At 42.4% G+C, this 13,868-nt stretch overlaps 1 protein-coding gene across 2 annotated transcripts; it reads left to right on the plus strand.

Annotated features, from left to right (window-relative positions):
• Nucleotides 1-33: 33 nt before the first annotated feature.
• ferry3 (FERRY endosomal RAB5 effector complex subunit 3) lies at nucleotides 34-13,724 on the plus strand. 2 transcript variants are annotated; one of them, XM_077022013.1, is made up of 14 exons: nucleotides 34-131; nucleotides 644-827; nucleotides 990-1,135; nucleotides 2,985-3,166; nucleotides 3,497-3,596; nucleotides 4,066-4,187; nucleotides 5,730-5,836; nucleotides 6,635-6,832; nucleotides 8,375-8,503; nucleotides 9,063-9,134; nucleotides 9,246-9,448; nucleotides 11,056-11,113; nucleotides 11,368-11,435; nucleotides 12,584-13,723. In XM_077022013.1, exons 1-14 carry the CDS (start codon nucleotides 129-131, stop codon nucleotides 12,674-12,676), a joined length of 1,665 nt encoding a protein of 554 aa, XP_076878128.1. In that variant the 5' UTR covers nucleotides 34-128; the 3' UTR covers nucleotides 12,677-13,723. The 2 variants fall into 2 exon arrangements, with proteins under 2 accessions (XP_076878128.1, XP_076878127.1); XM_077022012.1 differs by lacking the exon at nucleotides 34-131 and adding an exon at nucleotides 152-405 and having other exon boundaries at nucleotides 12,584-13,724.
• Nucleotides 13,725-13,868: the final 144 nt, after the last annotated feature.

Consider the following 13,868-nt stretch of genomic DNA (forward strand, 5'->3'; position numbering starts at 1 on the left):
AATCAGTTAAAATAAAGATTTGTGACAAATGTTTGATAAGTTCTCACTTAATAGAAAGCTGGATGACTTTTGTGTCGAAACTGCCATTACAAATATGCGACTAACTGTTATGTGAAGCGAGTGAATCAATGGTGAGTCAGTCACAACTCAGTTTGCAATTAAAATGTCTGAACAGCGGCATTATTGTTAACAGCAACTACTACATTGTTACAGCAGTTTTTATCTTCTCGGTGATACGCTTGCTTTGTTATATGGATGTGCTTGCTAGCCGTGTTAGCCTAAATGTTAAGCAGTAGATGTTGTTTAGCTAGCTGGGTAGCTAGCTGACTGGCTATAACCAGCTGTGGTCATTTTAAGCGGATGTCGCTAATCGTTAATGACTTCAGTCTTATGTACCGTCAAACGGTAATGATTTTGTTTTAATTATGTGATTTGTTATGGTTTTCTTTAATACATACAGGCTAGCTATCTTAGCTATCTCTATCTTAGCTCGATAGCTAAGTTACTTATAAAGGTGATGCACGTTAGCTGTCAACGAGTGTGAGTGCTTGTCAAAAATGCAGAAAGTACAATTCTGTGGTGTCTACTCTGTTCATTTCTGCGAGCAACACTATACGTTGTTTTCTTTGTTGGCTTATTACAGGAGAAAATGAGGAAAGTCAAAGGTAAAACGAACACAACTGAGAAAGAATTTGTGTTCGAGTTCAAGGCAGGAAGAAATCATTGTGTCCTTAAAGTTCCCCTTCAGTTCCCCGTTAAAGAAAATGTCAGTGATCTCCATGGGAGACTCATGCTGCTTCACAAAATCCCTTGTTTTGTAGAACATGGTAAGAATCATTTGACCAGTGTGTTGACATTATTAGTTCCTGTAGAAATTAAGTTTTTATGTCATTATCCTCATTATAAAAAAAAAAACAAGGCTAATAATATTGAACATTTACTCTTTCCATTCTTTGCAAAGTTACCATTATATTCTGGTTTTATTTCAGACTTAAAGAACAGACTTCTGTCTTTCATTGAGAGAGAAACGTTAGAAGATTACGACCGGGATGCAGAAGCAGCACTACAAAGACTGACTAGTGGAGAAGTTGACATTAACAGACTGACAAACTTATGGGCCAAGGCATATACTCAGGTGAGGACACTGCACTTCTAGGGGCTCTAATCCCTGTAAATGTGCTCAGTTACAGGAATGTGTTGTGGCTAATGTTGCCTAATTGATATTTGTGTAGCTTCCACTGATTTAACTATTACCATTCTTAGTGATTCTATTTAAATATAACCACAGTTATACAAATTAGTGCTGCCCCCATGAACACAAACCCCATAAGGTTGTACAGTTTTAATTCTATTATTCTATGAACTGTTCAGTGAACATATGCAGACATATTAAACCATTACATACCTATCTACAGTACTGATATGATGGTCTTTTTTTTCCTTTGTTATGTTAGAGACAAGTAGGAATAATCAAAGTTTGAGCAGACAGGAAAAGACATAGCCATTGGTCCTGGTGTTGCTCTTGTTAATTCTAGTTGTATATTAGCTGATGATGATCTGTTGCTAAGTAAAGTACCCTGTCATTCACAGTGTTCACTGTATGGCAGCCATTACTTAGTTACCCAGTGCAGGCAGGGTTCCTCCCTGGAAGGTCCAACCACTGTTTTACTACTGGCTCTCCCAAGGTTGCTCATATTGTCTATTTCTTCATGTGATAATCTGGCCTGTTGGGCTTTGAGGCATGAGAAAGTCAGACATGTGCTGTTGGTGTAAAGCTGAGAGGTAGTGTATTCACACGAACTGTGTTGTAACATGTATTACAACATAGGAGTGGCAATAAAATATGATACATGAGAAAGTGTATTTTTAAAACAGTTTGAAATTAGATCTTATATGAATGTAAAACGTGTTTATGTAATTGGGCATATTTTTGGCGCATAAGTGTAAAAGAATGAAATGTCATGCCGTCCAAAGAGTACACAAAATGTGGCTGTTGGAAGTGTACAATAAATAAATGACCAAAAAAAGGACGTTACAGTATCTATATCCATTTAAATGCTTGGCGAACCAGTAGTAGAGACATTACTGTGTTCTTGATGTGCAAAACACGATAAATATAGTCATGCCTCTGTGTCAGTTATAGTACTTAACTGTGGCACCTCAACACTTAAGCTATCAAACTGAGGTTCCGAAGCGTAATGTGAGCTTTTTGACATATATTGTATAGGAGATGCTTCAGTCCGTTTTGAATCAAAGTTGCCTATGCAAGAAATTCTTTTGAAACAGAATATCCTATATCCACTTTTAAGAACTGCAAAGTGTCGAGAGTTTAAATTCTGCTGCCACTTGCTCTGTCATGCTTATTAAAAGAAGGCCTCCTCCTCCTCCTCTCTCTTTCCTGTAAAGTGCTGTCGGTTCAGGGCTCTGCGGGCCTGCAGGAGCACATTAACATTTTACTGCGGCCGTATACAAATACACACGAGTCATCTCCAGCAGCTTGTTTACTTTGTTATTTACAGCTGCTCATGTAGCCTTGTAATGTTCAACTGGTTGACCCTGTAAATGCTCTCCTTCGTGGACCATGTATGCAAACCTGGATTTGACCTTAGTGGTTGGCCCAAACGCCAATCTCCCAGTACCCATGGGTGTCTTCAAAACAGGTTTCTGAATACTCCTTCTCAAAAACACTGCCAAGTGCCCATCTGTGTTAGCGTAATCATATTAGCTTTAGCAGTTTTAAACGTGTCAGGTAAGTGGCGCTAGTGTATTAGTAATATACACCCATGATGCTGCAGATCCACAGGAATTGTGTACTTGAATCTTTAGTCATGCTTGTCAGTTAAGGAATTTCCTATTTCTTATTGTAGGCCATCAAGGGCAGTTATGTTGTGAAACTTCAATGCGCAAGGGAAAGTAAAAGCTCCCTGTGTGTTTGTGGAAACTGGAAACTCCTCTGAACCACTCTCTGTCCTGTCCACCTTCAGACCACTCTGGAGCATGCCCGACCTGAGGAGACCAGCTGGGACGAGGACTTTGCAGACGTGTACCACCAGCTCATCCACTCCCCGGCCTCCGACACTCTGCTCAACCTGGAGCACAGCTACTACGTCAGCGTGTCCGAGCTCATCGGCGAGAGGGACGTGGAGCTCAAGAAACTTCAGGAGAGGTTGGTGGCCTGTGGGATGCTGGCCAGTCATGCAACTGCTGCTGGTTAAACCGCTACATCTTGTTCACTCTGTGGTATGACATGTTAATAACACCAAGGCTATGGGTTTGATTCCCAAGGAGCACACATACTGTCATACTAATAAACATAAGTCTCTGGATAAAGGTGTCTGCCAAATGGTGAAAATCTAACACAAATATAAGTACTGTAGTACTGTAACATGTGCAGTCTTGTTTATCTTTGAGCTTCACGCTTTTATCAGATGTTGGAGTTGACATGGCAAAGGGTTTATGAGGAGGTTTTGATGTTTACCTGACCACCCACCAACAGGCAGGCAGCAGAAATGGATAAAGTCATGCAGGAGCTGGGAAAGACCATGAGTGACCAGGATGTCAATACAGTCGCATCGCAGCATTTTGACGCTCAGCAGGTAAGACCACGGCCGAGGGCGTGACTCAGCAAAAGGCTCCTGCCTGTCTCTCAGTGCAGTATATGGGACTCTTCCTACAGTAATATGACCTGGTGGGCACTTGCACTGAGTCATACTGGTTTTAATAATACAATAGCCAGTGCACATCATGCTCTAGTGTTGCTAAGCTGTCCTTTACCCACCTCTCTCCTTTTCTGTGCTGAAGGCACAACAACAATATACAATACATTAAAGGGAAACGCATTTGCACATTGCTAAATGTAAATTAAGTTAAATGATACGAATGAATAATTAGATGTAGTGTAGTCAAAGTACTAGATTGTTCATATATTTCAATTGCACGTAAATGTGCTGTAGAGGTATTTACACACAACCCACTGACCCCTGGTGGCGTGCAGTGATTATTAGCAGTGTTGGTAATGTTGCTCTGGCTGTGTTCCTGGTACTGACTGTTGGGCCTGGTGTTTAGGACCTGGAAAAGAAGTGGGGCAATGAGCTGAAGCAGGTTACAGGTATTCAGAAACAGGAGTACCAGGAGTGGGTGATCAAACTGCACCAGGACCTCCACAACCCTAACAACAGCACCATCACGTAGGTGTTGGCCGTGTCGTCTTGTGTCGGTGCAGTGTTTACACCTGCGTTCACCGGCTTTCCAGGAAGCTAAGAGCCTATTTGTAAATGTGATAAAGGACTAATCTTGACTTCCTGGGCCTAATTCCTCCCTACTGGCAAATAAACACTTATCCTGTTGCCTCTTAGTCTGGCAAATGTATGAGCTTAATGATCTAGGCATTAGTGCATTTAAGACTTAAAGAACTTTCTCTGACCCCAGGGAACCACAGTAATAAAAAAATGTGACCACTGTTACACCACATGGTAGAATGGACAGTTGAAAGTGATGCTGGTGGCTATTGATGAAATGCATTAATAAGAGCTGTAGTGTTTAGAAATGATTGTGGTTCACCACTGCAGCTTGGGTTATCACAAGGGTTTCTAAAACGCTACATGCTAATGTTTCTGATTTTCCCGAGTGCACGGTGGACTTCATTCATTTTGAAGGTGGTGGCGTTTATATCTGAACCTGTAGTCGAGTGAAGAGTGTGCGACAAAAGTGTCCTATATGCAGAATTATAGAATGATGGTATTTAGTCTTGGCAAAGTTTTGTTTTCATTTTGCCATACATTTAATGGAAAAATAATTTATCCAGAGGATCCCCAGGAACTCCATTCCAATGGTGCCTTACTTTTAGTACAGCATTTAGTACAGTTCTGTTCTGTGGCCTGTGTTAAAGGACAAAGGTACAAGGTGCAAGTGAGATTAAAAAACCGCACTTTGAATTGCATTGCCATGAAGAGATTCAATTGCTGTATTCTGGATTGCAGGTAGGAGATTAAGGTATAGTGTGTTCACACTTAGTGGTACTAAGATGCAGTGCCCTATGTGTGATGGCATTGTGGATTACGATGCAATGTCTTGGTATGTGTTGTGATGAGGATATTAAGGTGCACTGCTAATTTATTGCAGTGAGGAGATTAAGGGCCATTGCTCTGTGTTGCAGTGAGGAGATTAAGGGTCATTGCTCTGTGTTGCAGTGAGGAGATTAAGGGTCATTGCTCTGTGTTGCAGTGAGGAGATTAAGGGTCATTGCTCTGTGTTGCAGTGAGGAGATTAAGGGCCATTGCTCTGTGTTGCAGTGAGAGGAGATTAAGGGTCACTGCTCTGTGTTGCAGTGAGGTGATCAAGGGTCATTGCTCTGTGTTGCAGTGAGGAGATTAAGGGTCACTGCTCTGTGTTGCAGTGAGGAGATTAAGGGTCACTGCTCTGTGTTGCAGTGAGGAGATTAAGGGCCATTGCTCTGTTGCAGTGAGGAGATTAAGGGTCATTGCTCTGTGTTGCAGTGAGGAGATTAAGGGTCATTGCTCTGTGTTGCAGTGAGGAGATTAAGGGTCATTGCTCTGTGTTGCAGTGAGGAGATTAAGGGTCATTGCTCTGTTGCAGTGAGGAGATTAAGGGTCATTGCTCTGTTGCAGTGAGGAGATTATGGGTCATTGCTCTGTGTTGCAGTGAGGAGATTAAGGGTCATTGCTCTGTGTTGCAGTGAGGAGATTAAGGGTCACTGCTCTGTGTTGCAGTGAGGAGATTAAGGTGCAGCAGGGGCAGTTGGCGGAGGCCGGGGAGTTGGGGGCGGGGCTCTTCGAGGAGCAGCGACAGCTGGAAGAGAGCTTCACCATTCACTTAGGTATGCTGCCACCATGGAAACTTGGGGCACCTCCTTTTTACAGTTTGAGAAAGAGAGAGAGAGACTGTGTGTGTGTGTGTGTGTGTGTGTGTGTGTGTGTGTGTGTGTGTGTGTGTGTGTGTGTGTGTGTGTGTGTGTGTGTGTGTATAAAAATACTTTCTCTCTAGCAAGTGTTTTTATACATGCCGTCGCAGTAATTTCTGTGGGCTTCTAGTGGGTTTGCAGTATGCTTGGGAATGTCCCTGATGTTTGCTCATGCTAGAGCGGGCATGATCCAGTTTACTATGACGCTTGTGTGTGTGTGCTTGTGTGTGTGTGCTTGTGTTTGTGTGCTATTGTAGAATCTTCAATTTTAGAATTGTGTTTGATCATCATTGTGTTTCAATTTTAGAATCTAACAATGCTCACTTTTTTTGTGCTGCTTTGAATTACATTTAATGAATATAAAATCTTTTAGAACGAAAACAATTTAGAAGCTATTTAAATCAGTAAAGTATGGTTTGATGAGTAATGTCACATCTGTGCTAATAATAACGAAAGCAAGAAAACTTTCATTTAATGTGAATTATTCTAGCCATCTAGCTGTGATTATAGACATTGGTATATATACACAAAGTTTTCAATGACAATGAAAAGATAATGTTTAAGTAATTTCTCACGAACAAAACTTAAAAACCACAGAAACTCCACAGAAATGTTGGCATTGTTAAATTTGTCAAAGCTAGCGTGGCTCCCGTTTCTCCTGCGCGTCTTTCGGCGTACTAACTCGGCGTGTTTCCCCTCGTCCTGGCCCTTCAGGAGCTCAGCTGAAGACCATGCACAACCTGCGGCTCCTGCGTGCCAACGTGCTGGACTTCTGTAAGCACCGTCACCACGGCAGCGGGGGGGCCAAGCTCCGCCGCCTGCAGACGGCCCTGTCTCTGTACTCCTCCTCACTCTGTGGCCTTGTCCTGCTCGTGGACAACCGGGTCAACTCCTACAGCGGCATCAAAAGAGGCACGCACTCCCTACCACGTACACCTAGGGTTGCAACGGTATGAGATTTTCACGGTATGATAACCGTCTCAGAAAATACCGCGGTATCACGGTTATCACGGTATCACAGTTAGTTTGTATATTATTAAAAGATACACTGACCCTTAAAGAAATTACAAGTTTTTTTTGTTCAATTAACTATTTATTGTAGAAACCTGGAACTATTGTATACAAAATGTCTCCTTTAAAAAAATAAGCTGTACACATGTTTAAATAAATACTGCAAAATTAGATAAACCTAAATCATGGATTTCAGTACAATTATTTAATTTTAAATTATTTAATATCTGATAAACTCAACCTGGGTCAGTGTCTGATCAACAACTGTTGTAAACGTCCGTTGTACTGCCAAGTTAGAATATAACCAGATACTGCAGAAAGAGAGGATTTATTTCTGACATGACCCTCACAATAGAGATTTCTATTTTAAGGCTTTCACACCGAGTCTGGTTTTAACATATGAAAAACAGGCACGTAAAATTTTGAAAATGAACGCATGTAAATTAATGGCATCTTTCACATCCAGTGAAAGCAAGGACCTTAAAAATCTATGGATTTACACTTTCACTAGTGACCGTAGCGCGCGACTCGGCACAGTTCTTTTGTATTACGTTAACAAATACGAGCCTCTTGTAATTCCAGGACGAAACACGAGAGAACGTGAAGACGTTAAGACTGGGCGTTTTGAAAATAAACAACCATTAAATAATTTAATAAAAAGCGAATTATTTTGAGTATATGTATAAATATTTAACTTAATTAAGTTTAAGGTGCTGGGAAATATTGAAACGGACCTTTAAAGTTACGTACAAGTGCTTTAATTCCACCTTATAAAGGTGTATGAACCCTGCAAACATGACTTTGTTCATTGCGCTGAGGCGCGACGCGCGCAAAGTTACAAAATTCGAGACGTGCACGACCTCGCGAATCGACAGCGCGCGAGACCCGCGCTCACCGGCGGAGCCACCGCGATTACGTCATTTTCGCCGCTGATTTTAGTTAAGCTTTTTTTTGTTAAAAAATTTGTTAAGTCTAATGCACTTTCTGCCATTCTCACTGCTGTGTGCTTAGTAGCTGAACCGGAGCGGAGTTGCGCATGCGCGGGTCAGTTTCTCCGCTGGCTTGCTTTTTACCGGTAATAAGCAAACGCACACGGTATGATAACCGTGCATTTTAATACCGTGGTATACCGTGAAACCGGTTACCGCTGCAACCCTACGTACACCCCTAGCACACAGCACGGTGTCTGTCGGCAACTCTGCGCTGTCGAGATGCTTTACAAGTAGACCTGAAGTGGCTTTAAATCATATTAATAATTGCTTGAAATGGGTGTTTAGAATTTAGGTGGTACATAAAACATGATGGAACGGTTTATGAAGAGGACGTTTGCATTTAGATATGAATGAATAGCAAAACGCAGTAGACCTGTGCATGTGTATACAGGAAATGCAGAGGAAGGAGCGTCTTTTCTTTACTGGCTACTTAAAGGTCATGTCGTTTCAGATTTTGCCACGGTCTCAAAAGAGTGCACCGATTTCCATTTCCCCCGACTGTCTGAGCAGCTGGAAGTCATCCAGCAGGTGGTGCTATACGCCCGGGCTCAGCGCAGCAGCAAGCAAAAAGAACAGCCGGGTGAGTGACACAGCAACTGTGTGAGTGTGTGTGAGTGTGTGTGTGTGTGTGTGTGTGGGTGGTGGATCCCCCCCATCCAAAACTCGCATCCCTGCAATGCACCATGGCATATCCAACTTCAGGGGCTCCACAGGGAGTGTTACGTTTCCTTATACTGGTGCCAGCAACAATGAAATGGGATCCAGCTCTTTTCTGGCTGTCTAAATATTTTGCCAGAATGTGGAATGAATGCCCTGGTAGTCACTGAAGAATTTCTTGAGGTTTTTTCAGCTTCCTGGTTTATCTGCAATATTGTGATTTAATATGTTAATTGAGTGGTGCATGAAGGATCTCATAAATCTTTATTTGATTTTTAAATCTGTGTGTAAGGTGATTCATGTGGATACTGCAGCTCACTCTAGTCAGATTGTAGACTCTCAACTCACAACATAACTGCCCTTGACTCTCAGATTTTAGATATAATGTAATTTCTAATTTATTTTCTTTTGTATACCAATATTTATACTTGCTTCACATATCCTAAATAAAACTGCATTTACTTTGTGACTTTGTTCCATAGAGATGACAAAATCTGGAGCAAATGAGGATAAAAACAAGAACATCGAGCGAAATCCTTCCAACATTCTTCCTGGTAAAACTAAACGTCTCCAAGGGCGTATCGCCCACTTATGAAAGTCTTGTATGACTGGCTTAAAAGCCCCTGATATCACCCTAATCAGAGATGCTTGACTCCGCTTTGTAGGTGAATTCTACATCACTCGCCATTCCAATCTGTCAGAGGTGCATGTCGTGTTCCATCTGTGCGTGGACGATAATGTGCGTTCGGGGAACCTCACGGCCCGAGACCTGGCCATCATGGGCCTGCGTAACATCCTGAAAGTTTGCTGTACGCACGACATCACCACCATCACCGTCCCGCTGCTGCTTGTGCACGACATGGCCGAGGTGAGAACCGCCCTGACCATGCCACGCCCTCCCTCCTTGCCCCGGGCCACGCCCCACCCCGCCTCATTGCCCTGAGCCACGCCCCCGCCTCGCGTTGTTGCCCTGGGCCACGCCCCCGCCCCGCCTCACTGCCTTGGACCACGCCCCCAACCCCCCTGCTGCCCAGGGACATAGCCACGCTCCCTGTGAAAGCTGTTAGACTGAATCTGGCTCAGAGCAGTGCGTGTCAGAGGGAGAGACAGTCAACAGAGTCAGCATGGCACAGTCTGATGACTGTCGCTGTGTGGTCTGTAGTCTGATTTAAAGTGAGTGGTTTTAGGGTTTAGCACGAGCTCTTGAGGAGTAAGGGAAATTTGCAATATTTCTTGCTGAATTTTATAGATAAAGTATTGGTTAGACTTTCATTATTTATAATTGTGGTGTTTTCATTTTAAAAAGATTCTTCTGTGTTAAATAAACCTTTAATGTGCCAGTAGCAGTGTCTTGTAGGAGATTATTCATGTTTAACTTCACAGTACTTTGCACGCTCACCGTGGCGTGGTAATCAGGTCTTTGAATGGTTCACAGATCATTTACCTGTGATGCATTTCATCTCTTGGTGCTCTATTTGTTTTTTTCAACTAGTGTGGTAGAAACCAGTTTCCCATCCCTGCTGATACTGTACAGCTTTGAAAGGCTTCTGAAGATAGAGAGAGAGAGAGAGAGAGAGAGAGAGAGAGAGAGAGAGAGAGAGAGAGAGAGAGAGAGAGAGAGAGAGAGAGAGAGAGAGAGAAAAAGGACCAACTTTCAGTAATTAGCAAACCAAGATCATCTGAGTCCAGTCCTCCACAGACCCTGAGTTAATGAACCTGATGTGTCTGGTGAAATGTCATGTCCCCCCCCCCCCCCCCCCCCCCCCCCCTTTCAGGGTGTTATGTTACATCACAAGTTCCTTGGACGTATCTGCCAGATCGCAGAATTTTACCAATTTCTAATCATAGAACTAATCATTGAATCATAGAAATTGCCTGTCAGATTACCTTACTGATCTGTTCTTGAGTATTTTAATGAGGTTGCCTTTTTAGATGGAGTTAAAAATAATAAATAAAAAATAAATTGTTGAATCCATCATTTATCGGTATGTCTTGTGAATAAAATAGAAATCTATAGATATTTTGAAATCTTTTCATTTATGCTGCTCAATTTCATCATAAAATCAAGTGTCATCTCTAAGTGCCCTGTATTGCCGGCATTGGCGTGTGATTTAGAAGCAGCTGTGTGCAGGCCAGACTGACTCTGGTCTCCAGTATAGTTAGCAGGAAGCTAATGCCATCCATCACGACCGCCTGACCACAGACTAAGGAATGCTCAGTGTTCAGAAAATGTTTTTCATCTAAAGAGATGAACCGTGTGCCACCAGCCTTGGCTCAGCTGAGCCCCACTTTAGAACAGCAAAAACTGCAAGTTTGGAGTTTGGCTATATAATTCTCTCTCTTTCACTCTTTTGCTTCTCCCTTCTCACTCTTTTTTTTCTCTCTTCCTCCCTTTTCCTTTCCCTCTCTCCCCCCTCTCTTTTTCTCCCTCTCTACCTCCTTATCTACCTGCGTTCCCTTCTTCTCCACCTCCAGGAGATGACCATTCCCTGGTGTCTGAAGCGAGCTGAGCTGGTCTTTAAATGTGTGAAAGGTGAGTAAGCATCCCGCCCGCAGTGGAAATGCTGATGGCATGGGGTGTTAATGAGGGTCAGCGTACAGGGCAGCCCTCTGCCTCTCCTCTACACCTCATCTACACGTAAATGTGAATTTAACAGATCTACCAGTTACATGGTTGTGAATGTTGTGATACTGTGATTATTTGCCTGGTGAATTGAACTGGATCCATTCTGCTGTGCCATCATTAAAGAGAGCGTTAAAGTTACACTAATGTTTGGCCATCGGCAGGTTTCATGATGGAAATGGCTTCCTGGGATGGCGGTATCTCGCGGACGGTCCAGTTCCTCGTCCCACAGGTACTGTCTGCTAGTCATTCAGACTCAGGGGGCCCTTTTGTTTTTATTTTTTTATTTTTTATTTTTTTGTGTTTTTTTTACAAAAGCAGCACCCCCTTGCTGTGAGTCCCCTTCCCACAGCAAAAAGCTGAAAACATACTCTGCACAGACCCCCGCGTCTCTGCAGCACAGCCTTTACGCCTGACCAGAAACGGACCTCTCGTCCGCCGGCCTCTGCTCCGAGGAGGCTTTGCTATATTAAAGAGACGCACTTGCCATCAGTCACTCTGTAGGACCCTGTGGGATCATGGGGCCTCTCGCTGACAGGCTGAGGGGGTAAAAGGAGCATCAAACGCCTCTTTGACATTCACCACTGCCAGCTTTACACTCCATCACCTTTCAAAATTAGCTCCTGTAAAATCCTTTCATTGTTTTTTTTTCCTCCATGTTAACCAATCATGTAGCTGTGTGTGTGTGTGTGCGTGTGTGTGTGTGTCTGTGCGCGTGTGTGAGCGAGTGAGAGAGAGAGAGAGAGAGAGAGAGAGAGAGAGAGAGAGAGAGAGATAGAGAGAATGTGAGTGAGTAGTGGCTAATGTTTTAGTCTTGCATTGCCTAAGCCATTTATGTAGTGTCCTATTAAATCCACAGAGCTTTAGCCTTTCTTGACTTAATGATCAGGAAAAGCTTTCCATGCATAACACATTAACGTAATGAATTCAAAGCATTACTTTGGTCTGAAATGCAGCTGTTGTTAATACTAAAAGAAAGCTGGTTGTGGCCTGTGACCATTATGCAAATGAAAACTATGCAAATTAGATGATGCTAAATGCTTTCCTGTGGGTTTTCATTCGTTTCCACATTAGCATTTTTTGGATGAAGTGTTCTTTTCAAGGAACAGTTTGGATTGCAGTTAATTCATATTACAGCTAATGAATATTACCTCCCTAATAGCATTGGGCAAATTGCCTTGTAGTATTTTATTTCTGAGTTTATTTACTTACAGCCATTTAAGCTTTTTTATTGAATTCATCATTTAATGTAATGTGTAATTTATATTTCCTTATGCTTATATATGCCTGTGGAGGTGACTGATGTGACCACAGGCATATACATAAACATGCAGAGTAAGCAGTCAGTGACAATCTTCTCTAATTGTGTTTTATTGACAGAGTATCTCAGAGGAAATGTTTTACCAGCTGAGCAACATGCTGCCACAGATCTTCAGAGTGTCCTCCACCCTCACGTTGACATCCAAACGCTGACAGAGACCAATAACAGACTCTCAAAGATCTTGCAGAATGGCTCATCGTTTGTGACATTAAAGTAGTGGGGAGGGACTTTTATGTTGAAATTTTGGCAGATGCAGTTTGCAGTTGTTTAAGAGCCTTGATACCCACCACTCGTCATTTATCGCTCTAGGGCTGTGCAGTCCCTCAGCATGTGCTCTTTCTCCTGCATGCGCCCTGCTGGTATACCCCCCCCCCCCCCAACCTGCCATGGGTGGATGTGGCTCTGGTGATCAGTAGGGACTGAATTCCTGAAACACTTCCATGCCCGAAGGTTGTCTTGCGTTAGCCCCAGCACAGATGGCCTCTGGAAGCCAAAAGGCTTTTCAGACAGGACACATGCATCTTTAACACATGCTAAGATAAAATGGCATAATAGTTACAGGCTTGGGCTTTTAGAAAGAATGGAGGAAAAGAAAGGACTCCTGACTTGTGTTGCTGAGAGAGGCTAACAGGAACCCTGTTTATTATTTGGCAACTATGACTCGGCAAATAAAATCACAATGAAAATAAAGAATTGTTTAAAAATAAGGAAAAAGTTCAGTGAACCACAATAATAAAGGGCAAAATGAATAAATGCCAGGAAGACATTTTAACTGTTAGAGAGCATACAAGTTATTTTCAATCACTGATAATTTTTATGTGAATTAAAATTAATTAATAAATTAATTAAAACGTTGAATCCACCTTAAGCATTAATAAATGGAAAAACGTGTGTAAGCTTATTGTCAGGCTTATGTTTTCAAGAAAAAGCACATTGTGCTTCATGTGATTAACAGTTTTTCTGTATGCTGCATTGCAGTCAATCACCATTGGAACCCTAAGCCACCCCTCTAACTAGTGAACAGCAGAGGGCGCTGTTCTAATTGACAGTAACAGTAGCTTTCTATGAGTGGTCAAGTGAGTGTATCAAGAGTTGCTGATCTCTAATGTCAAGTGATACCAACCATGTGAGAGCTCTAAATGATTTACCATGTGTTTTTATAATAGTTGCCAATTAAAGTCCATACATTCTGATTCTAATGACTGTGCGCTTTGATTTATTGTGTCATTTTGCAGCTTGTATGTTAACCTATTAATGCTTTTATTGACTTTTCAAACGTAATGTTACTTTTTTTTGCCTTTTATTGCCTGTCACACTATGGGCAAGTGTCCTAGGGTCAACATG

This window comes from Brachyhypopomus gauderio, chromosome 11, assembly GCF_052324685.1.
Source record: "Brachyhypopomus gauderio isolate BG-103 chromosome 11, BGAUD_0.2, whole genome shotgun sequence".
Lineage (NCBI taxonomy): Eukaryota > Metazoa > Chordata > Actinopteri > Gymnotiformes > Hypopomidae > Brachyhypopomus > Brachyhypopomus gauderio.